Source organism: Artemia sp. Qi Xiang Cuo, chromosome 11, assembly GCF_049724085.1.
Source record: "Artemia sp. Qi Xiang Cuo chromosome 11, ASM4972408v1, whole genome shotgun sequence".
Classification (NCBI taxonomy): Eukaryota; Metazoa; Arthropoda; class Branchiopoda; order Anostraca; family Artemiidae; genus Artemia; species Artemia sp. Qi Xiang Cuo.
In genome coordinates, this window is record NC_142804.1 from 38,086,907 (window position 1) to 38,113,016 (window position 26,110).

General features: G+C 35.6%; 1 protein-coding gene across 1 annotated transcript in view; it reads left to right on the plus strand.

Moving 5' to 3' along the window:
• Dhc64C (dynein heavy chain, cytoplasmic) overlaps positions 1-26,110 on the plus strand; it is a 275,177-nt gene that overhangs the window by 139,610 nt on the left and 109,457 nt on the right. The window contains exons 23-28 of the mRNA XM_089096466.1: positions 626-793; positions 3,142-3,307; positions 5,587-5,744; positions 8,649-8,871; positions 10,020-10,302; positions 17,963-18,096. Of these exons, the coding sequence (XP_088952592.1) occupies positions 626-793; positions 3,142-3,307; positions 5,587-5,744; positions 8,649-8,871; positions 10,020-10,302; positions 17,963-18,096 (1,132 nt within the window). The remainder of the gene's footprint in view (positions 1-625; positions 794-3,141; positions 3,308-5,586; positions 5,745-8,648; positions 8,872-10,019; positions 10,303-17,962; positions 18,097-26,110) is intronic.

A 26,110-nucleotide genomic window follows, 5' to 3' on the forward strand; every position in this document is an offset into this window, starting at 1 on the left:
TTTATGGCCGAGGTCAAATGCTATGGGCGATGCATTTTCGCTTAGAGAAAGTAGGTTTCCCTTCGTTGTAACCTAGAATTCGTGAGTATTGAAAAATAACCTATCATGAGTATTGAAAAATAATCTAATAAGCATAATGAACGGGCTTTACGAAGCACACAAGAAAAGGAAATAGATACATCCAGAAATGAGGAAGCAAGAGGAAAGAATTGTAAAATGGAAGGGAAGAAAAGGACAACTGAGAACTTTCAAAAAGAGCCTGAGGGTGAGAAGGCTGCTTCTCCTGCGAAATAGGTCCTTCAGACTAGTTACTTGAAGCTGTATTTGAGAGTTCGATGCAAAGTTTTGATGGGGTGGACTCCTTAGACTTGAAATTAACCAAAATGATATTGCAACCATGTAAAAAAATGAGGGGAAGACAAACCAGGGTGTCACCATTCGTGTAGAGAAACGAAAACAAACTTAGGGGGTCTAGGTACTACCTATGCGTATTCTTTAGGTGCCTGCTACGATAATATAAATCGATGATTGAACTCAGTTCAGGGTGCAGTTGTCTTTTCTTTTGTTTTTTGCAGGTTTTCTCAATTTTGTTAAACATTGTCTCAATTTGTTACATATATTTTAGTTCTGAATTTTTGACGCTTATGAAGAAGGTTTCGAAAACTCCAATGGTCTTGGATGTACTTAACATTCAAGGTGTTCAGAGATCCCTAGAGCGTTTGGCTGATCTTCTTGGGAAAATACAAAAAGCACTTGGGGAGTACTTGGAAAGGGAGAGATCTTTCTTCCCCAGGTAACATTCTTTCTTTTGAATTGAATTGATATGCTATTTTTCCTACTTCTACTCGCTAAAGTGTTGTATACATAGAACTAGATAGTAGTGGAAGAATGGAAAGTTGAGTCATTTTATTGTTATATATAAATAACGACTTTTCTATTTTTAGAAATTTCTATATCAGTGCGGAAAAATAAATGGATGTGCTAACACTCAGCTTGGTTGTCCAAAAAAAAAAAAAAAGAATAAAAAAAAGACGTTATAGTAATTGTATTTAAGAGCATTTTAGCTATATTTGAAAAGAGCGACAGGATTTATGCTTTGGTCATCACAACAGAAAACCATTAATGGTATCTCCTACACTGCGATATTAACGTAATTCGTAGTATCCTCATGTAGTATTATATTTTTAATGTCTTACTCGCTTGGCGCAAAGTACAGACGGAGCAAAAAACGAAAAAAGGAAACAAATCGCGACATTATTCAACAAATCGCGACATTATACAATGTAACAACAACATAACATTGTGCAATACAATAATGCTACAGACGCAAATACAATATTAACTATTGAACAGCAAAATTGAGCGCTGAGTTGATGGGTCAACGGATGAAAAGGCCAATATTAAAGGCCGCATTTTGAACAACTCTTTCAGCGAAATTGTAGTATAATTAGCACCATATCGCAATACATCCGTCTGTTTCTAGACCAATGCAGTAGATGTAGCAAAACTCAAAATATCGAAAATAAATTCTAAGAACTTTCCTAAGATCATCTGGTCCAGTAATTGTATAAAGACTTGACATGAATGGTCACTGAATTCAGCTTGCAACCTTACAAGTACCTTTCTGCTGTAACAACCACTATTGTGAACTATTTCTGCATATCATTTACGTTTTTTTTTTTTTTTTTTTTTTTTTTTTTTTTTTTTTTTTTTTTTTTATCCTTCGGCACATGAGTTCAAAATGCGTATGATATAGGATCCGTATTTAAAGGGATACGTTTATCAAGGTTTGGAGCACGAAGTGAAAACTGAAGTGGAAATCAAAATAATTACTATATAAGTAGTTTCAACAACATTGCTTTGGATTCAAGCTATTCGAAATAAGCATTACTTGTTCAACATTTAGTATTGAAGGTTGAGTAAGGGTTTTTGAGGTGGGTTGCAGGAGTGGCAACAACATTTTAAGTTGTTTTTGTTAGTTATGTTATTAATTTACGTTAGTTTTAAGTTGTGCTTTATCTTTAATTTTTATTTATTTCTGTTTTAAGTTTTATTTCTTCATTCGTGGTAGTCTCTGCTCGTTTTAAGTTTTAAACTTGCCCTGTTAGAACAACATTATAGGCAGATCTTTATTCAAGAAAGAGCTGGATTTTCCAACATTTTTGGCGATTTAAAATGGGTTTACCGTGCATTGTGGACCGTGCTAGTTACTGTGTCTGTGCTCAAAACAGCTTTGTATCTGTTGTTGTCTTGTGCTATACAAAGTCTGTAGTTCCTATCTCTGACTTTTGCCTTTATTTCTCACTATAGGATTGTCTGGTTTCGTGGGGTGAATAAAGGCATTTTCCTGGTTTATTTTCTTGTACCATTATCACCAACTAACACATTTTAGCACTTAACTGTATCTTTGCAAGTTCCGGAAATTGTCATGCAAAAATCGCAAATTCATATTTTTCCCCATCTTATCATAATGCAGCTCATTTCTTATTCAGATTGATTAGAAAAAAAACCTTTCTGATGGAAGTAAAGAGTGGCTTTAAGTTTACTGTATATGATATTCGATTGACAATTCTAATGGTATACTATTATTTGTAATCCGACGCCATTTTAGAGGAGTTTTAGGCTCTTTTTCAACATTCCTGTAAATTTGTTTTTGAAGTAACTTCTTACTACTAAATTATTCGAGATAATAGTTACCATTCCGGAATCAGCTAAAAATAGGAATTTTTTCTCGCTAGACAATTTTTTTAGTCACATTTTTTATTATTGTTGATAGAATTTTATTAATAGTTATAAATTAATTATTGGGAAAACTTTGGAAAGCCTTGGTAGATGGTTTTTGTTACGAACTTTGAGTTTAGTTTTTTGATGATCATTGAGTATTTGTTATCTTATATTCCTCTCATCCTATGGGGGCGTGGCCTCATTGGTAAATAGTTTCTTGCTTAATAAATACTGACATGAACCGTCCGTCTAAAAATTGGTCAAAGGGACTCCTATAAAAAATAATAATTATGACATTATACCCTAGGCAATGCTCAGGGCATATCTTTGTACACCTTTGTGAGTTGATTCATATTTTTGATTATTATGCATGTTCAGTCGGCTTTATCTGATTTTTTTTTTTTTTTTTTTTTTTAGATTCTATTTTGTTGGTGATGAAGATCTGCTGGAGATTATTGGTAATAGTAAAAACATTACAAGACTTCAGAAACACTTTAAGAAAATGTTCGCTGGGATCGCTAGCGTGATCCTTAATGAAGACGGGACTATTATCACTGGGTTTGCGTCAAAAGAAGGTGAACAGGTAAGGAAAATATCTATCAGCTAGGGTGTGCATTACACCGTGTAGGAAAAACTGATATTTGTTAATTGATATTAGTAAAATGTTTTCGATTTTGCTAAATATAAGCAAAATAAGTTTGATTGTTTGTCACGAGTATTCTGTGACGCCGGATTAATTAAATATTTGATATTATAGTCCTGCCTTGAATAAGCAAATTTTTTTTTTTTTTTTTATGAACAATATAAGGCTCTTGAAATAAAGTTTTGCAGGGCCAAAAATTAAACAAGGTTGTACTCGAGGCTACTGTGCAAGCGTTGTATCTGAGTTTTAGATTATATTACTCTCAGTCATCAGAGACTGTGAAGTTTATGTGCCTTGCTTTAGTTCTTGAGGGATAAATAGTTTGCTTTAAACAAAAAGGCTGATAAAATTGATTGTGACAAAAATTCCAAATGAGTTTTGTTACAAGTACAAAGCTTTCTGTAAGAGATTTATGGCTCGGCTAAATCTTTATTTTTATGTCAAACTGTGTCAGCTAATATAATGAAGTTCTACAAACCCATCATAGACGTAAAAATCAAAATTGAACAGATCACGGAGCCTTCCCTCATCATAGTCAACACAATTGCGTTGACTGATAATTGGTTTGTCTCCCATGTTTTTTTTTTTTTTTTCTATATTTTTTATCAGGAGTCGTATAGGAACGGATGGTCATAGAAAGTTGGGAAAGGCTCAGTAAAGAGTAATTTTGAGCTAAAGTGCCATCTTAAGAGCCAAATCCAATCGTATGACAACCTGGCACCTTTTCAACGTCCCGTGTGCCCCTGCAACCTATCACGATATCAGATGAAAATGCCAAGTTGCTTTTCTAATCATAACGATGGAAAGATAGTAAAAGAAGATTCGTCTCTAGGGACGACAAGATAAGTGTGACCCCATGGGTAAGGGCACCAAATTATACAAATAACAATATTGAACAGAGGCTACATAGATATATATTAATAGAAAGATGGATGCGTTAAACTTTGTTGAAAACATACTCGTACAAAGCTTTACAGTCTAAATGATTAAAGGGTCCAAATTGAGACCCCTTGTACCTCGCCCCCACCAGCTCACCCACCCGTTTTTGTCATAGGAACACGGACGTGTTACATCTTGTGCACATAAAACTCTCACTGGGATTTTTCAGTTTGTATGTCGTAAGGGCTGAGTGTGAAGCCCTTGAGCCCAAGTCTAACTCCCCACACCGCCAAATTTGTATTTTGGGGCTCTTTGGTCAGAAGTGCGTGCCCTGCGACTCCCTTTGGTAAATAGTACTATCTGTTTGAATCTAACATTTTTACACACATTCTGTTTTGAAAGAGGATAAATGAAGAAAAGGGATGTATGCCAAAATGGCATTAGTTGTGGAACAAAGCTATTCTTATTTAGACAATTAATATTGCCAAGGCCCTGGTAATTATTTTACTATTTCTTCTCCCCAGCTATATTTTACTAGAAAAGCACCTTTTCTCCTTAACATTATCTTCTAAAAGCTTCTTTTTCGCTACTCCTGTGTCCCTGTCCTTTCCTATCACTTCTATTATTGAGTCATTCTCTAATTTGCCTCAAAGTAACTTAGGTCATAAGCACATATCTGTGCCAGAAGAGAGTGAAAAAATTGTCTACCTTAGTTCCACCCTAGGATGGATGATAGACTATCATCAACAAGTGAAATTAATCATTTTTATAATACTCTGAAAAATTTATGTCAGCTTTGCCTCTCGCTGATACTATCTGTCTTGCCTTTGCTCTAATTAGCCGTGGCTTTGCTCTCAAGTTTTCCACCAAGTTGATCAAGTTAAAGCAAAAATTATAATTTAGAGAGAAATGGTCGAGAAAAATTATAACTTGCATTATGTGACTAAAGTATTCTTATTCATTTTAGTGTTTATAGTAGAAATATCTTGTTTTAATCATGATCTGCCTTCCTATCTTCTATTAAGTCATTGCCCCTTTTTAGAATTTCCTGCGGATAAAGGCCACCGGAGGGAGAGGAACTCTAGGATCTAGGATCACGGTAACCATTTTTGAAGGGTTTGTCAGACACATTCAGGGGTTTTGTACACGGCAATATTTTTAACGTAATTATTATATTACGTTAAAATTGTTTTTACATTTTCAAATGTAATTTTTCATGCATGCCTAATTTTTTTGGCTGTTAGGGTTATCTGCGTTTACAAGCTGTACCTTTCGATTTATTTTATAGCTTTTAAAAAGAAAACGTGATAGAAAAGAAAATAGTATTTTATGAATTTTAGGTGGATTTTATTAATCCTGTGAGCACGATTGAAAACCCCAAAATTAATGAATGGTTGAATGCAATTGAGAAACAAATGAGGCACACACTTGCAAATCGTTTGGCTGCAGCTCTTGTTGAATATCGAAAAATTATTAGTGAAGAAAAAACGGAATCCAGGTAATCTCTTTTTTTTTTTTTTTTTTTTTTTTTTTTTTTTTTTTTTTTTTTTTGTTAAAGTAGGGAAAGAGTATATAATAGTGTCGTTATATTAGATTATTATACTATAGAGCCCAATTGGTGTTTTTGTTGCTTATTTTTTATTTTGTTATTTTGTTGTTTAGTGGAATCTGTTGACAAGTGATTTGTTTTGTAGTTTCGAGAATGGCCACACAAGCCATAAGGCTTTTTGGCAATTTTTGTGTATTGTTTTTTTTTTCTGTTTTTTAAAATAGATTTTCTCTCTCTCAAAAGGAATTTAAATTTTATAGGACAATTTTTTCTATGCGCCCAAGGATATGGTTAATTCAATTGTACTCCTTAAGTTTATTGAGCTTCCTTGACCTCTAAAAGTTATTCTAGTATCCCTCTTCGTATTCTATCCGCGTTAGCGTGTCTTTTATTATCAATATATTGATTTTGGAATAGGCCCCTCCTATGTGGCATCCTAGCCCTTCAAAGAAAATATATAAAAATTCAATCAATTCAAGGAGGATTCCTAGGATTTGCTGTCCTTTGCGTGAGCATAGTAGCCTTAACTCTGGGGGTCGTTGTCTTTTTAAAGGTGGGTGGAGAGGGCAACTTAAACATTCTAAATGGTATTAAAAAAAAAAAAACACTGGAGAAGAAGCTTGATATTGAAATTATGCTCAAGAAATAACAAATTTATCCCATTTTCAACTTCATTCAAGGAAAGTAAACAAAGGAAAATCTCTCAAGCTCAATTTACCATTCTTGTTTTAAACATTAAAATATGCTTATCATTAATTACGGTTGGAAAAAAGTCTGGGTCCTATAGGTTTTGGCCCATTTGTTCAGTTCAAATAGGTGTTAGATGGTTTGGTGAGGCTGTAAAAGATGGTGATCCATAAGTATTTCTCTGACCCCGGTAGAAGAGCCCTGGGAAAATCTTAAAAATCTACTGGTATCACTTATTACAAGACATTGTACAATGTAATTCTAAATAGAGAGTGAAGCGTATTATTTCCATAAATCAATATTTCTGAAAGGCTTCATTTAAAGCAACGTGTTTGAAACTTCCAAATAAGTTCTTGCGAGTCATAGATCATTAGAAAACGGCTTATGTTCTACTCTGTTGTCGGTTTAAAATACTATAAATATGTAATTTGAGCATTTGTTACAAAGATTTATCTAGCCAAATGTCGTTTGATATTTTCCCATAATCTTTATATGCAGAAATGTATGGGATTTGTCATTTTAAGTCTTGTAAGTGTCATCCCCCCCCCCCCTCATTGGATTCCTCACTAAAAGATCCTCGGTTTTAGATCAGTAAACATACCTTACAGCCAACGGAGGGCTGAAAAAAGCAATTGCACCCTGAAAAGCATTGCCGTAAGTCTAGGACTTTTACGGCTAAACAAATTTCCACCAAAAATTGGAATTTCAGATGCCATGTTAATCGTTACTATCGTGATGAGCAGCCTTTTGCTAAATAATGATAAGAAGTGGAACATGAAAAACCCTCTCCAATACGGAAACCTGCAACAGCTAAGGAAATATCCACTCAGGTGGACAAAGATCCAGTGACTCCACAAAGAAATGTTTTTATCTTGTTTACTTTAACAAAAACAAGAAGCAAAACGAAACTGTCGTAACTCCTAAAGGGATCTTCTTAGGGATAGTGTAACTTCAGACTCGTGCACATCATAAAATCATCTCTTCAAGGCCTGATATGCTGTATCGCTTCGTGATCAAAATTTCTAAAATACCTTATGTATATATTGCTCGTATCCAGATGCATATTGAAAAAAGTCCAATTTTTTATTTGACCCGAAGGCGAGATTTCCCTGGGAGGGGGTCCCAGAATCTTGTTCATCAACCTTGTGGAAATAAAAGCTGAGTCCTAACCTAGTCTCAGTGGTGTCGTAAAACAGTTTGACCTTCGTTGGGGTTGGATTAGATCTCTAAATTATTGTCATCTGGGCATGTAGACAGGATTATTGGATCTCGACTAAACTTTGTGGGAATTAAGATCTAATTCCCTAGCTATGTCTTTTGGAACTAGAACCTGAGCTGGCCTCTATGAGGATTGAAAAAAAGAGGCCGTGTCACTTAATTTGAGTCGCTAGGACATAAATTATCGTCAGGACATATAACAGAAGAGGTTCCTAGATTTCAACCAAACTTCTAGGAAAGCAAGAGTAAGTATTCTGCTTTTAGTTTTTGAAAGGTCCATGCTTGATCCAACATATTCTTGAAAAGTTCCTTAATTTTAGTCACCAGAGCATGTATTGGAGATTTTTATCGGATCTTAGTCAAAATTTAATGGCAAGTAAGAGCCAGTGTCTTTTTTTTGGTACTCAGACTTTATCAGTTTCCTTTTTGGGTGGGGGGTGAGGTGCGTGTAAGGCTCATGTGTTGTCTTTTTTCATTTTAATTCGTGCCTTTTATTGTCTTTCGTTTTATTTTTGAACTGCTTGAAGTTAATAGAAAAGAATACACTGCTATTCAAATTTTTTTTTTTTCGTGATATAGGACCTAGACAAGGGTGAGTTTATGGGATTTTTAAGATTAAAAGGCTCTTTAACCTTAAAATTTTTATCGTAAGTTTTTCTACTTGATATCTTTTTCTCGATAGGCAGAACGCTTGCTGAAGACTACAAAAAAAGTAAGATACTCAGAATTGATGAATGTTAATTGTTTCTAAAATACAAAAGAAAAAAATTATGAAGCTAGTTTTAATGGGTCAATGTTTGGTTGTCTAAATACCACTTTTTTGTGTGTGTAGAGTCACGTCCATTATAAATTTTATTTGCTTAAGCTCAATTTGCAACATAAATATTTGACATTCCTTTTAGTATGCTCAATTTAATGGATTTAAACATTTGTTGCAATTTTTTACAGCTCAATTGCCGAATGGTGTGACCGTTATGAAGCTCAGATATGTATTCTGGTTGTACAAGTGACTTGGACAGAAGATATTGAGCAAGCTTTGTTATCCGCAACCACAGGTGGTTATGACGGTCTAAAAAATTCAATTGCGAAAATTGAGGACATGTTGGTTGTTTTGGCTGATTCAGTCCTGCAAGAACAGCCACCAATTCGCAGGAAAAAGCTTGAATATCTTGTGAGTTCTTTCACAGTTGAAGTATTATGAAATGGGTGTTGTTTATCGTTTAGCACGTCAATTTTGTCTATACGTAAAAACATACAACAAGCTTGTTAGTTTTTTATAAACAGTAAATGCCTTCAGTCACCTGAGTAAAGCAGGCACTTATGCAGGAATTTAGTTGGTGGGGGCTGGCAAATTAGTCAAAACAGCAGAAAACTGGCAATTTATGTTGGAATTATTGAATAGTCTGGGGAACATCGCTAGGTTAGTGCAATGGCATGTCAATCAAAATTCAGTCGTCAATCCTGGAACTCGCTTGCTGAGAGCTACCAATATTGATCCTCAAGTGAAAAGTGCTTCACTGCTCTAAATATTGCCCTTGAATGTATTTCGCCCTGTAGATCCATTTAGTAGCTCTTTCCTATTTTCACACGATAAAGAGTAGCAATTTTTTTTTCTTTGAAACTGACCATACCTATTATGCAAAATTTGTTGTACTAAAACTGTTAACTTGATTCAGCTAATGATAGTCCATCCCATCTCTATAGCCAATGATGTTTTATCTATGTATAGCTCAGGTTACGAGGAGATATGATGTAATCACTAAGTTAAAAAGTGGTTTTCCGTTATTATCGAACATAAATTACCCATTTTTCTACCGCTAAGAGGCATGGATTATTCTTAAAAAAACAGTCGGTATGGATTCTTGAAGAATTGATTAATACCTGTAATATTTGATGTGTCCCCTGGCTAGGTGACCGTGTACCTTTAGGGGATGCATATACCCCAGGCTGAGAACTGCTAGCCTTGTTCTTCCGATGTTTATGTGCTTTCTTTATTGCAACTTCTGGCTGATTCTACTTACTGACACATCAGCTTTCCAATTTAACATAGCTTTGTCACTCTTTCCTCTTTATTTTTTATTTAATGTTTGTTATTTTTAAAGTAATCTATTTCCATTCGTCTACTTGTCATTTTTGTTCGCTATTTCAAGACTAAGATTCAATATCAAAGAACCGGTATTTTTTTTCTTCCTTCAAAAAAATTGTGGAAACATCGTTAGCTGCATATCTATCTATTTTATCTTCACATTGCGAATTTATTTTAGAGCAATTGTAAGTGTTTGTTTATGTTTCAGTTTGTAAATCAACCATTTATTGCAGATCAACGAGTATGTCCACAAGAGAACTGTGACCCGTCGTTTGTTACAGTTGGAGATAAGGTCACCTAAAGATTTTGAGTGGGTTTGTCAAATGCGTTTCTACTTTGATGCTAGAGAAATATCTGTTATGAAGCAGCTTCGTGTAGAAATGGCTAACGCGAAGTTTTTCTACGGCTTTGAATATTTAGGGGTCCAAGATCGACTAGTGCAAACACCGCTTACTGACAGATGCTATTTGACGATGACTCAGGCTCTCGAAGCTAAGCTTGGTGGCTCACCATTCGGTATGTTCACATATTTTTTTTCGTCTCTCCTTTTTCTTTCTATTTTTTGTATACTTTTTTAGTGAAAATGTGGCTTAACGGTATATATAGTAAGTAAAGGATGATTGTCTTGCCTTTCGCTACCTTACAGGGCTGCTGATATTCAAAATAACATGCCGAAATTTTAAGGGAACCCTTAAAGAAATTTAAATTTGCCAGAGATTGTACTCATTATTGTTTTGTTTTTCGGACCTCTTTGACATTTTGGTCTTAACGTATTCTCTTTTTGCCCTCCACCTCTTTCAGTAACCCATACAGAATCTTGTAAAAATAAAAAAAATAAAACATGTTTTCTATCTTTTTCTGTTCCAGACTAAATTGGCATTTATAATTGTAGTAAAATTAAATTCCCCCAAAAATATGAAACCGTGATAAAGTAACATTGTTCCTATAATAAAAGATGGATTTCAAAATATGATTTTTATTCTTATTATTTTTTTCAATCCATGTTAAGAAGACGACCGTCACCAACCAATGTTAGCAGCTATACCTCTTATCGAAGCAAGGATGTTCTGTGTTGTTCGATTGGTGTGGATAGACCTTCAAATCGTCTTTGTACCTCCGTAGTGTTTTCTACCCTTTGATTGCAATATGTGATCTCTCCCCTTTTTAACACTAATATACGTGTCCCTTTGACCGTAAACAGCATAAAAAAAAATGATCAATTAGCACTATACAGTCAAAAAGTGAGTACGGTTTTCGGGGACGCTAGATGGGAGACCATATATTAATAGACTCCAAGTAACAGTACAAAGTATGCTAGGAAACTCGAGGTAAGTTTGATTTCCCGTATTCAATGGTATTCGCCTGATCCTAACAACAAATGTTTATCTTTATGTGCTACACATCTGAGCTTCAGGCCCCTCCAGTAAGATAAGGTTTATTTTAAAAAGCCTGTGGGCCGTAGCAACACAAAATACAGTCTGCAAACAAATCTCGAGGAATAAAATACAACTTTAAATAGTACGACACAAGAAAAAAAAATAGGGATGTTAAATTACCAGCTACAATTCAGAAAGCTGCATATTTTAGTAATCGGTCTGGTGTGTGGGCAGTTCAGCTTAGATATAGTTAAGATTTTAATGGCACAGAATGCTTGCCATCCACTAATAAATGGCACATATAAACTGATCAAAATGTTTTTCTTCTGTGATTACAAAATTTTAAGAGGTGTGTTCCGGAACTCAATTCTCATTAATGATCAGTTATTGGCAGATAATAACAAATGTAGTTCGTTAGTGTATATTTGGTATAATTTGCTTACCAAAATCATATGGCACAGAATCAGAATTTGCTTATAATTTTGTGTTATCCGTTGTCTTGGTGCAAAAATAATGAGAAACTATTAAATTTTTTAAATGATAATTGAGTTCTGACGCACACAAAGTCTTTGCTCTGTGTAACAGACTAATTTTCTAAAAATGTAATTGAATCAATACCTTGGGCTAATTTGTCCACTAATGAGACTGTTTCTTTGATTTTATTTTTTGGTAAGTGAATTGAATCAAAATTGTTAGTGTGATTGTCACAATATTTAATATATTCAATTTAATATTTATTTAATATATTGTTTTTATTTTATCCCAGCATTCGCACGGGATTCTGATCAATAGATCATTCTTATGGGCTTTGTATATTTTGAAGGGCGTCTTCGGGCTGAAAAACCTCTTCCTAGCTAATTTGTCTACTATGGGCTGCCTCCCAGTAGTAGCATAATATTTGTAGGCATGAATATATAATGAGTCGGAGGTAATAGGCTTGAGATTGTCTGTGCAGAATCTCGACTCTTGTTGATAGAAGAGCATCGCCAAGTGCTGAAAACCATGTTGTGACCAAGATGGACCCAGGATTGCACAACGCCTCCATTCATTGAGGTCCCAGGGACTTCTTGCTGTCCGGTTCTCAGCCGGCTTAAACACTTCGGTTTAGACTTGAGAAGATATGTGATCCCCGTCCTGCACTGGTATCCGGGATCATTGCTTTTCCTGAGCCCAAATTAATTTCAATGCTTGGAATGTTTACGACGTTAAAAAATGACCATCGTATCAACATTTTGACTGACGAATTCAGACGATTCGAACTATACTTATTAGGAGTTTCAGAAACTCATATCCCAGGGGTAGGAAGCATGAAATTAGGTGATGTAGAATTTGATTATTAAGGCAGGAAAGATGGGGTACATAGACAGGGAGTAGGGCTCGTGATGAATAAGGAAGCTGATAAGTCTTGATTAGGCTGGGAAGGTATTAATAATATGATACTAATTGCTCATTTTATGACTAAAAATGTCAGGGTATCAGTTATAGTAGTATATGCCCCTGTAGAACCGACTGACCGAGATACTAGTGACTCAGATTAATTTTACTTACAGTTACAGGAGCAAACAGACAGGGTCCCAGGCAGAAACATGATATTTTTACTAGGAGATTTTAACGCCCGGGTCGGTAGAAATAGGGATAGATGATATCCTAACCTAGATAAATTTAGTGTAGGAAAAGAAACCAGTAATGGATACAAACTTTTGCAATTTTGTACATATAACAATCTAGTCATAATCAATACGGTGTTTGATCATAAAATGGCTCATAAGTTAACATGGTATTCACATGATGGTAACACAGCAAACCATGTTATAGTAAACCGAAGACTGGCAGGATCAATGCAGGATACTAGGGTATATAGAAGAGTGGTTATTGATGTTAAAAGTAAAGATCACCATCTGGTGGTGTCAAGGGTTAATTTAAAGCTCCAATTTTGGAAGCTAACTACCTCCCGGGAAGTTATGATGTTGGTAGACTCCAGGAAGAGAATTTGAGAGAAACTTTCCAGGAACAGTTAAATACTAAACTTCAAAGTTTAAAATTTGATAATGTGGAAGATGGTTGGAATAATTTTTAGAAAAATAATTTTTGAAATTGCTGAAGGTGTCGTAGGGAAGAAAGCTAGGACTGCAGCTAAGAATATTTGTGAAAAAGCTTTATCTTTAATAGAAAGGAGAAAGGACTTGTACAAGAATTATCGGAGTGATAGATCATATGAAAACAAAAGGAATGTAAAGAAAGTGGAGAAAGTATTAAAATACGAACTAAGAGGTGTGAAGTCGAGGCCATGGATAAAATTGACGAGGATCTGGAAGATGCAGCTAGACGGCATATAAGGAAAATATTGGACTGGCATGTCAATAAATTAAGAGGGAGTAGTCAATCCGGACTTGGCCCAGTTAAAGATAGGAATGGGGCCACAATTAGCGATAAAGAAAGAGTTAAAAAGAGATGGGCAGAACATTTGGAGAATTTGCTAATCTGAGATAGAGTTGCAGGAAAAGATATCAGAGCCAACGCTATAGCGTTGCCTATAGTAAAGGTCATACGGCTCCAATGTTTTATTATTTTTTTTTCCAGAGGCACTTCATATGAAAGGAGTCATCGTAAAAACTTCAAAGGGGGCTCATTCGATTGGAAATCGAGAGTTCTAGTGCCCTTTTTAAGGGTCAAAAGTGACTGGAAGGCAACTAACACCCCTTCCACGCCCACCATTTCCCCAAGCACATCTAACTAAAATTTTGAGATAGCCATTTTGTTCGACGTAGTTGATTTCCAGATAGAAATTATTTTTTTGAGGAGGACAGTCCCCCATAGCCCTCAGGGCGAGGGTTGTAAGCTATGCCCTGGGGGCACATAAGCTTTTTATAGAAAGCTTTGTCGTAGAAACTTCAAAAAGGGCTCACTAGATTCGAAACTCAAATTACTAGTGCCCTTTTTAATAGTCGAAAGTTATTGGAGGGCAACTAACCCCTTTCCCATACCAATCATTACTCCAAAAACATTCAGTAAAAGTTTTGATATATCCATTCTGGTCAACGTGGTTGAAGAACTTTAAAATTAAATTTTTGAAAGTGACACCCCCCCCCCCACAGTCCTCAGGGTAAAGGGGGTAAGGTTTGTCGGGGGGTCATATAAGGTTGTTATAGAAAGTGTTGTCTTAAGAAACTTCAAAATGGATTCATTACATCGAAAATTGAAAGGGCTAGTGCCCTTTTCAGTAGTCGAAAGTGACCGGAAGGCAACTAACACCCCTTCCAAGCCCACCATTTCCCCGAACACATCCAATCAAAATTTCGAGATAGTCATTTTGTACAACGTAGTTGAAAGTTCTGGAAATTATATCTTTGAGCATGAGGCAAGGGCAAGGGTTATCAGTTGTGCCCTAGGGGCATATATGGTTGTTATGGAAGGAATGCTCGTATAAACTTCAGAGAGGGCTCATTTGATTGGAAATTGAAAGTTCTAGTTCACTTTTTAAGCGTAAACAGATATCGGAGGGTAAGCAGCGCCCCTTGCCCCCCCCCCCCCACGCCCTTTTATCCCAAGTGTATCCGATAAAAATTTTGAGATAGCTATTTTTTTAAAATAGTTCAAAGACCATATAACAAAAAGTCTGGTGTCGACACAACCCCCCCTTCCCCCAGGGCCCGGGGGCAGGCGTTTAAAGTTCCTGGGGTCATATATGGTTCTTATGGCTCGTACAAACTTCAAAGAGGGCTCATTTGATTGGAAATTGAAAGTTCTAGTTCACTTTTTTAGAGTCAAAAGAGATTAGAGGGCACATAGCCCTCCCCCCTCCCCGCCCTTTTTTCTCAAACCCATCTGATAAGAACTTAGAGATAGCCATTTTTAAAAATACTTCAAAAACCATATAACGAAAACTCCGGGGGTCAACGCAGCCCCTCAGGGCCTGAAAGCAGACGTTGTAAGTCATTCCCTGGGGGAATATATGGCTCTTATGGAAGGGGTGCTTTTAAAAACTTCAGAGAGGGCTAATTTGATTGGAAATAGAAAGTTCTAGTTCAGTTTTTGAGAGTCAAAAGAGATCTAAGGGTAACTAGCCCCCCCCCCCCCCACGCCTTCTTTTTCCAAACCCACGTTTCCCCCCAATAAATAAGTCTTAAAACGAGTGAAACTTAAATTGAATATGCAAATCAAGCTTGAAACGAACAAAAATCACTACAAACAAGAGTTAGGGTATCGCCTCCTTCTCTCACTGTAAAAGTCTAAAACCTACTGCGTTATTGGCGCTTTTCTGAAAACTATATTCGTCTTGAACAGTCTTGGAAAGTATAAACAACATCAAATTGATTGATATATAATGATATTAGTTGTTGAAAGATCTTTCAGTTGAAGGATTTATTTCACTCTAAATTTATTTTATTTTCAACGCTTTAAGAACAGGAAAGGAAAATATTTGTAATATAATTCGTTTTCAGTGAAGCGCCAATGACTTAGTAGACTTTTGTTTTTTTTTTACAGTTAAGGAAGGGGGCAGTATCCTTTCTCTTGTTTGTAGTGAAACTATATTCGTCTAGAACAACTTTAAAAAGAACTAATAAATTAAACTGAATATTTGATGTATAGTGATATTAATTGCTGAAAGCTCATCAGTTCAAAATTTTACTGTAATTTTAATGTTTATTTTCAATATTAAGTACAAAAGACGATATTTGTAATATATTTGGTTTTCAGTAAAGCGTCAATGACGCAGTAGGTTTTAGACTTTTACAGTGAGAGAAGGAGGAGATACCCAAACTCTTGTTTGTAGTGATTTTTGTTCGTTTCAAACTTGATTTGTATATTATATTTATATTCTAATCCTTTTAAGATTTACTCATCAATTTATATTAGTGTCTACTGTATATTTGTTTGCATTGATTGTTTATTTAATTTCTGTTCATTTTAAGTTTCATTTATACTTCAATAGCAAAATATTTGCTTTCGTTTTAAGCTTGATTTTCATATTCAATTGAGGCATCACTCGCTTTAAGATATATTTATTCATTTATATTATTACTTGTTGTATGTTTTTTTCCTATGATTGTTTATTTAATTACTGTTCGTTTTGGGTTTCATTTATTCTCTAATTGTAATTTCTGGTCGTTTTGAGTTTAAATTTTAACAGGTATTTGTATCTGCTAGGCTTAAGTTTAAAATGACTACTTTTCTCTGAAAAACTTATTTTTCGGAAAGTTTTTTTTAATTAATAGAGGAAAATGAAAAAGTTTGTGATACCTTGGATGTGAGGGAAAATTTGTTTTGCGAGGAAGAATTAACGACAGTACTAAAAGGATTAAAAAATAATAAGGTTCCAGGTGCTGATAGGGTAGTAAATGAGTTTCTTAAATATTGTGGCTCTGAGGTTGGAAATAAGTTACTGAAGATTAAGAATATGATTTTTGAAAAAGAGGAAGTACCAAATGGTTTTAGGAAAGCATTAAATTAAGCCACTTTATAAGAAAGGTGATAAAAGTAAGTGTGGTAATTATCGAGGCATTAGTCTGGTCTCTGTAGGTAGCAAATTACTTAGTAATATGATACTTTTTAGACTGAGAGATGCCGTAGACAAAGTTTTAAAAGAAGAACAGTGCGATTTTAGAAAAGGTAGAGGATGTGTTGACCAAATTTTCACTCTTAGGTTAATGATTGAGAAGTACATGAGTTGTCAAACACCTTTGGTCCTCAGTTTTAAAGATTATGAACAAACGCTCAGATCTGTTGATGGAAGAGGTATAGCGATGGTTTTATCCTTGTATGGTATACCAGAAAAATACATTAAAGTGATTAGTGCTATGTTACGAGAATAACACGGCTGCAGTTAAAATAGGAAATGAGGCTAGCAGCTGGTTTTGTATTAAATCAGGAGTTAAGCAGGGCTGTGTTCTATCTCCCTTTATATGGATTATTTTGATTGATTTTGTATTAAGGAGCACAGGAAAGGCAATGGGAGACCACGGAATCAAATGAGGAGGAAAAAGTGTTGTGGACTTAGATTATGCTGATGATTTAAGCATCCTAGAGGAAAGTGTGAGCAAAATGAATGAACTTTTAGAGATTTCGCGAGTTCAGGGTACTAGAATAGGTTTGAAAATTAATGTTAAGAAGACTAAGGCTAGGAATAAGTGAAGATGAAAAGATGACGCTGGGTAATGAAAAGATTTATCAAGTGGGCAGCTGCACTTACCTTGGTAGTATTATTAGTAAAGATGGGAGCAGTGAAGATGTTAAAAGTAGAATAGCCAAGGCTCAGGGTGTTATTTCACAATTAAAAAATGTTTGGAAGAATAGGAAGATAAGTCTGCAAACCAAGATTACAATATTAGAAGGTATAGTGATGGCGGTAGTCAAATATGGCTCTGAAGCATGGGTGCTTCGAAAAGCGGACGAAGATTTGCTAGATCTATTCCAGAGAAATTGCTTAAGGATTGTTCTGGGTATCCAGATGACTGACCGTATTTCAAACAATAGGCTGTACGAAAAATGTGGTTTAATACCGCTCTCTAGGGCTTTAATGAAAGAAAGGTTGAGATGGCTAGGGCACGTTGTGCGGATGAAGGATGACAGATTGCCGAAGATTGCTCTTTTCATCCAACCGTCTAGCCGTCTATGACTAAACGGAAAGCAAGTCGTCCTCGTCTGGGGTCGGAGGCTTTGAATAGATTGGAGTGGAGGAGGAGCATGCGTGACTGTGTTGGCCTCAGGCGGCTTGGTGCTGTGGTGAGTTATTAGTAGTAGTAGTAGTAGTTGTAGTTGTTTTTAGTTTAATGATTGTTTATTTAATATATTGTATTTAGGTCCTGCTGGTACTGGTAAAACCGAGTCTGTAAAAGCCCTTGGTCATCAACTGGGACGATTTGTTTTGGTTTTCAACTGTGATGAAACTTTCGATTTCCAAGCAATGGGTAGAATTTTCACCGGTTTGTGTCAGGTTAGTTGGTTTTTTAATTTCGTCAAAAATCAACAGTTTTTAATGAAACTTCTACGCAAATGAATAAAACATTCTTGTGCAAGCTCTAATTCTTAGATGTGTAAAATTCATTATTTGAATTCAAATCATTTTCTTTATTGCTCAAACAATCATACAAATATCCGAAATGGAGTGAAAAAAAAATCAGACTAACGCATAAAAATAAGAAAAATGCGTTACTACGGAACTGTAAGCGGATAAAAGTATTCTATCTGTCTAAATAAAAAATAAAACAGCTTTGACGCTGCTCAACCGTGAGTAGGGTCGCGTATTCTAAATTAAAACTAACTTTTTTGTATACCAAATGCCATTTTGAATTTATATCATGTCATTTTTGTAGAATTTTCCAAAGATTGAAATTTTTCTAGGAAAATTCCATGCAGAAACTTTTTTTAATTTGGCTACTTTCAGGCGTGAATTTACTTGTTTAATATTTTGTTTATATCAAGAAGAAGCGAAATTCTAGTCCGGTCTAATCTCATCTAGGCCCAAATTCTAGTCTGCTTTTTTAACCCTAAAAAGGTCAGTCAAACAGGACTAGGAGCTAAAACAAATTTTATTTCGCAAAAGGTTTCTGTTCTGTAGTTGACACGTAAACTTCCAAAGGTTCTATTTTTGTTGGTTTCTTTTTCTTTTCTTTATTTTCTGTTTACTACCGAGGACGACTCGGCGGAGGTTCTTGTTGAAATATATGTGTATTTCTTCTTCTTCATAGATTACCACTGGCTCAGAAAATCCTCTTTTTTTAACCTTTTTTGATTTTATTTTTTAATTTGTTATTTTCTTTCCTCTCTGAGTTTCATTTGTAATGTTGAACTAGACCAATGAGGTACAATGCGAATACTTTTACTGCTATTAATACTAGTCCCAATGCTCCTACCATTAAGGGTAAGGGTATTGGGGAGCTGAATCAAAACACACTGTTTGCATGCAGGTTGTCAAAAGCTCTCTCTATCTCTATCTCTCTCTCTCTCTCTCTCTCACTCTCTCTCTCTCTCTCACACACACACACACTCACTCACTCTCTCTCTCTCTGTCTCTCTCTCTCTCTCTCTCTCTCTCTCTCTCTCTCTCTCTCTCTCTCTCTCTCTCTCTCTTTTTCTCTCGCTCTCTCTCTCTGTCTCGCTCTCTCGCAAAGATGTGTATTAGCAATGTCCAGCAACGCCTTAGGGTATTAAACTGAAACTTCCTAGGCTACCAATATTAATACCACTTTTGCTACTACTACTACTGCTACTATTACTGCTAATGTTAAACTAAATCAAAATATTTTAAGTGCATCCAGGTTGTCAAAATAACGAAGGTTGTCAAGACGTTCAGGCGGGATGTTCCAGGACTGGGATGGGGTATAAAGTAGAAACTTAAAGGGAAAATCTATTTTTCTTAAACAAAAAAAAGAAATCAAACTGCATCACGTGCATCCTAGCTGTCACTTAGAAGTCTCAACAATATCTAAAGAGTAACAGCGGGTATCAAGTTTAAATTTTCAAAGCTACTACCGTTACTAGTTCTGTCCTATCTATAAAGAAATAAAACCCAAAAAGAAAAGTAATTACATAGCATAGCCCAGCCACATTCAAACGAGCAGAAACTAAGCAGAGTAAAGATCCCCCCCTCCATCCCCTTTTCTTCTGAACACCAGAACATACTTTGTACTTTACTGAAAACAGTTTTTATTTCGGTATATGTGTCTTTATTTCTAATAATAATGAAAAAAAATACCATCATAACCAAGATTATTGAAAAATAACCAAACAATTGTGGATTGACTTAATATATATACTGATATTCATTCCGGAAAGTCTTAATAATTCTAGATTTATTATTTTCATTTGTTTTGTATTACAGTTTCTAACAGTATACACCCTTTTGAAAACCTGGATACAGATTGTACATTTTGCATTATTTTCGTACCTCACCTTTCCATGAAAAATACAATTTAACGCTCTATCCTGTTCTTAAAAGATTCTGTCTATTCTATTTTAGCAACTTGGATGCACTTACATCCTTTTGGTTAAGTTCAATAGTATGAACAGAAATAGTAATAGTAGTAGCTCTGAAAGTTTCAACTTATTGCCTTCAATAATTTTTAAGATATTGTTGAAATTTGTTATTTACAACCAGCACGAAAATGCTGCCTTTTGTTTTAATTTTAAAGCAACATAAACTTTCCCTGATAGTTTTTACTTTATACCCTTTTCCAGTCCTAAGATATCCAGCCTGGATATCTTAACAAACTGATCTATTTTGACAACCTAGATGCACTTAAATTATTTTGATTTAGTTAAATAGTAGCAGTAATGCTAGTAAAAGAAGTACTAACAAAATTGGCAGTAAGTAATATTTGTACCCCTGGAAGTTTCAGCTTAATATCCTAAGGCGTTACGGGGATATTGTTAATACATCCCTTTAATACCCCACATGTACATTATTTTTATGATTCAGTTCAACACTACCCTCATCATTTCCTAAAAGTCTTATTAATAATCTTGCCAACAGCAATAGTAGTAATTATCTTAGCAAGAGCATTGGGAATAGCATTAGGGATAGTAGTAATAGGATCATTAGTAGTATCAGTAATAGTATTCAAGATGTGCCTGTTTGGTCTGGTTGAACATTCTCTCCTCACCCCTGGATAGTTTCAGCTTAATTCTTTAATCTGTTTTAGAGATATTGCTTGTATACACTTTTGATGATCTGCATGCACATAGAATTTTGACTCAGCCCAACTTCTCCCCAACAGTCTCTGAAAGTTACAAATGAATACCATTAGCCTTGGTAATAGTGGTACTAATAGCAAAAGCAGTAATATACTGCTACTACTACTACTTATAGTCTCACTAGTCTCAGCCCAATTTATAACAATTTAATACTAAAAGACTCAATTGATATTTGTACTAAGTCAAATTTAAGAGAACCTATTTGCATACCCAATGAAAACCGAATTTACAGACAAGCAAAAAGTATTGCGAGGCAAAACATTCTTGCTCAGTCTCTTTGATAAATATTGTCTTTCATTCGTTTTGGCTTGGTCTTACATTCAGTGTCAGTTCGTATCGTGTACAGTAAACTCCAAAAGGTTAGATTTCTGTTTTGTTTTTTTCTCTTTTCTTCTTTTTTGTTAAGCACTGAGGAGGACTTGGCGGAGGTCCTTGTCGAAATACTTGCTTGTTTTTCGTCTTCATGTTTTTGCCATTGGCTCACAAAATCCTCGTTTTCTCACCCTTTTTTGGTTTTATTTTTCATTTATTATTTCCTTTCCTCTCTTAGCTTCATACGCCCTTTTGACAGTTTGAATATACATTATATGTTTCAATTTAATTAAAAATGCTCCAGCATTTCGTGGAAATTTCTCCTTGATACCCTTAGTATTAGCAATAGTATTAACAGTAGCAGTAGATGTAGCAAAAGCTGTATCCATGTAGTACCTTATGGTTAGTTCAACATACCCCTCAACATACACTGTAAGTTTCGATTAATACTCCAAGTTGTTGTTAGGCTATAGCTGTTACAGCTTTTTAATAACTTGATTTGAGGTAGCGTGTTTAGATTTATTTCAACATCCTTCTCAATATTCCCACCTAGTGTTATTCTAACATCCCCCTTAACAAGTCCTGAAAGTTTCAGCTAATTACTCTAGACCTCTGATTCCCAACGTAGGGTGCAGGCCCCACCTGTTGGGTATGATAATATTTTGGTGGGCTATGGGCGGGACTTGTACCCTTTGGCTTACTATTCCTTAGAGCCTTAATTTTGAAAAGCCCTCATTTGCATTCTGTTTTGATTTAGTTCGCGTCACCCTAAATCTGGCTGAAACCTTCACCCTAATACCCTTAGTAACAGTAGTAGTAGTCGTAGCAGTAGTATTATTAGTGGTAGCATGCAGATAATCTCTCTTGCTTAGTTCAAAACCCAACTTCAAGATGCCCTAAGATTTTCAAATTAATATTTTAAGCTGTTCCTAAGGTATTGATTATATTTCCTTTTGGCAACCTGCATGTACATAGGATGCTTTGATTTAGTTGTAACTTCCCCTCCAAACATCCTCTAAAAGTTTCACTTTAGCCTCAGTTGTAGCAGTAATTTTAGCAGCAGCAGGACTAATATCCTCGTAGTGGCTTTTGGTTAGTTCCACATCCTCCTCGGTATACCCTATAAGTTTCGACTCCATACTCTAAGCAGTTCTGGCGATACTTTTGATACTTTTTTGGCAACCTGCATCGATACAGTGCGTTTTGATTTAGTTCAGTATCCTCTCGACATTCCCTGTTATTTTCACCTTACTACTCTTAGCTTGAGTTTTAGTAGGAGTAACAGTGGCAGTAGTAGTAGTAGTAGTATGTAAGTACTGCCTTTTGGTTTGTTCAGCGTCCCCCACATCTTGCCCTTTAAGTTTTAACTGAATATTCTAAGTCGTTCCTAAAATATTGCTGATGCACCCTTTTGGCAACCTGGATTCACATAATGAGTTTGAATTTAGTTCAACTTCCCCCTGAACATTTCTAGAAAATTTTCCGCTTATACTTTTATAGCCTTAGCCTTAGTAGTAGTCGGAAGTAGTAGGAGTAGTAGCGCGCAAATATTGCCTTTTGGTCAATTGACCATCCCCCTCATCACTCTCTGAAAGTTCCAACTTAATACCATAAGGTATTCCTTGAGATACGTCCTTTTCATAACCGGTATGTGCATGTGTTTTCATTTAGTTCAACACTCCCTGTAACATCCCCTGGAAGCTTCATCTTAATGCCCTTCGGTATTTTGGACATCAAGGGTCAAACATGCCCCACTTTCCCAATAAAAGTATTATATATAAACAATGGGTAAATTACAGCTTATAATCCTCGCCCCATAGGCTGTTATAGGGTGTTTTCCCCAGAGGGACAGTTGTTGTACCTTTCTGTTGGACCTATGTAGAAAAAACGGCTGTCTAAAAATTTTATCAGATGTACTTGGGGAAAAGTGGTGTGTGTATGGGGGGAGGAGGGGGTTTACCCTACAATTACTTTTGACCTTGAAAAGAACCCTTGAATGCTCAATCTCTAATCGAAGGAGCCCTTCCAAAGTTTCCACGACAACTTATTCCATACGAAGTGCCTTAAAGAAAGTTCTTAAAGAAAAAAAAAAATAATACACAGCACCAGCTTCGCTATTTACTGCACTGTCCAGGATTTACTGAAACTCGTATAAGCCAAAGAATGTAAATATAAAGATGGTGCTCATTAGTATAGCCTCTAATATCTACCACTTACATACTAGTCTCAATGATTAAATTTTGACTGAGAGCTGTTCAATTACCGGGTGATATGTTGCGTACAAGTAACATTATAATAAAGACAATTTTTTTTATTATACAGTAAAAACAATGACGTAATCTCTTGATAAATCGGTCGCATCGCAGTAACCGTCATCAGCAGATAAGCAGATAAAGAATTTATCTACTGATGATGGTCACTGTGTATGTAACCGAAATATCCAGAGATTTTGTTATTGTTTTTACTGTATAATAAAAAACACTGGTAAACTGTTATTTTTTTACGTCATGGAAAGGCATAGCATTCTTCGAAAATACGTATGTAATGGTTTTCTTAAGGCATGCTACGAAGGTTTACATACAGAGAAAAAAAGATATTAAAATTAATTGAAATAAAAGAAACTTTAGATAAAACAGGCAGTAATAGTAGTAGTAATTTTAATTCATTATAAAAAAAAAAAAACAGAAACAAAAAATTTCGGTAGTGCACCAAAAATGTTGCTTGCGAGGGTTTGCCACTAGTAAAAAGAAAAAGAAAGAACACAAAACAACAAGTTCAATCTTTAAGAAGCAGGAGTGCGAAACCGTGTAACAAAAAAAAAAAATGCTACATAAAAATTTCATACACAATAAAACTACATAATATCATGAGGGGTTTCTTTTGTTCGGCATGAAGGTAGAGGACCAATAGACATACATGGAAATTGGGAGTATAAGTCTTAAGAAGTTTTACCGTTGTACCTTCTTAATACGGTACTAGAAAATAAAATGATCCGAAAATAGAGGTAGGAGCTAAAGAAATCTACTAACGAACGCTTGCTCATAATCTATAAAAATGAGGACCAAAAGTGTTTGATAACTCAGGCACTATCGCTCAGATAATTCTTGTATAGTCCTCTTCTCCTCTCTATTTAACACAAAGTTTTTTCACTAATAGTCCTAGCTGCGTTCATAGTTTTCTTCCCTAAGACACCATCAGCTACTGCACAAATTGTTCTATTAAAATTATTCCATTCATCTTCTACATTGTCAAATTATAAACTCTTTAGTTTTATATTCAACTGTTCCTGGAAGGTTTCTCTCAAATTCTCATCGGGGAGTCTACCAATATCATAATTTCCTTGTAAATAGTTGCCCTTCCAAAATTTCAGCTTTAAATTAACCTAAACACTACTAGGTGGTGATCTTTACTTTTAACATCAATAGCAGCACTCATATACACCCTAATCATAGTCAGCGCAATCGCTTTGCTTAAATAAATAACGATGCTGGTACAATGTATTTTTTTGGGGGGGGGGGGTAGACCAGGGCACTTCGTATCGAAGGAGTTGTCGTAGAAACTTCGAAAAGGGCTCATTCGATTGGAAATTGGAGTGGCTAGTGCCCTTTTTAATAGACGAAAGTGATTGGAAGGCAACTAACAACCCTTCCACGCCCACTGTTTCCCCAAACACATCCAATCAAAATTTTGAGATAGCCATTTTGTTCAGCGTAATAGAAATTATGTTTTTAAGGAGAACACTCCCTCACAGCCCTCAGGGCAAGGGTTGTAACTTATGCCCTGGGGAGCATATAAGATGTTTATAGAAAGCGTTGTCGTAGAAACTTCAAAAAGGGCTCATTCGTTTGGAAATTCAAAGGGCTAGTGCCCCTTTTAATAGTCGAAAGTGATTTGAGGGGAACTAACCCCCCTCTCACACCCATCGTTTCCCCAAACACATCCAATCAAAAATTTGAGATAGCCATTTTGTTCAACGTAGTTGAAAATTCTGGAAATTAGGTCTTTGAGGGTGATCACCCCTGAGAGACCTTAGGGCAAGGTTTGTAAGTTATGCCGAGGGGGCAAATTAGGTTTTCATAGAAAGTGATGTTGTAGAAAGTTTAAAGGGGGTTCAATCGATTGGAAGTTGAAAGGGCTAGTACCTTTTTTAATAGTTAAAAGTGATTGAAGGGCAACTAACACCCCTTTCACGCCCACTATTTATCTAAACACATCCAATCAAAATTTTGAGATGGCCATTTTGTTCAACGTAGTTGAAAGTTCTGGAAACTAGGTCTTTGACGATGACAACCTCCTCAGAGCCCCCAGGACAAGGGCTATAAGTTATACCCTGGGGACACATGAGGTTTTTATTGAAAGCTTTGTCGTAGAAACTTGAAAAAGGGCGCATTCGATTGGAAATTCAAAGGGCTAGTGCCCTTTTTAATAGTCAAAAGTGATTGGAAGGCAACTAACCCCCATCTCACGCCCACCTTTTCCCAAATCACTTACAATCAAAATTTTTAGATAGCCATTTTTTTCAACGTAGCTGAGAGTTTTGGAAATTAGGGCTTTAAGGATGACCCCCCCCCCCCCACAACCCTCAAGGCAAGGGTTGTAAATTATACCCTGGAGGCATATAAGGTTTTATAGAAAACGTTGTCGTTGAAACTTCAAACGGGGCTCATTCGATTGGAAATTGAAATGGCTAGTACCCTTTTTAATAGTCGAAAGTGATTGGAAAGCAAATAACATCCCTTTAACGCCCACCATTTATCCTAACACATCCAATCAGAATTTTGAAATAGCCATTTTTTTTCAAAGTAGTTGAAAGTTTTGGAAATTAGGTCTTTGAGGATGACAACCCCCTCAGAGCTCCCCAGGACAAGGGCTATAAGTTATACCCTGGGGGCATATAATGTTTTTATTGAAGGCTTTCATAGAAACTTGAAAAAGGGCACATT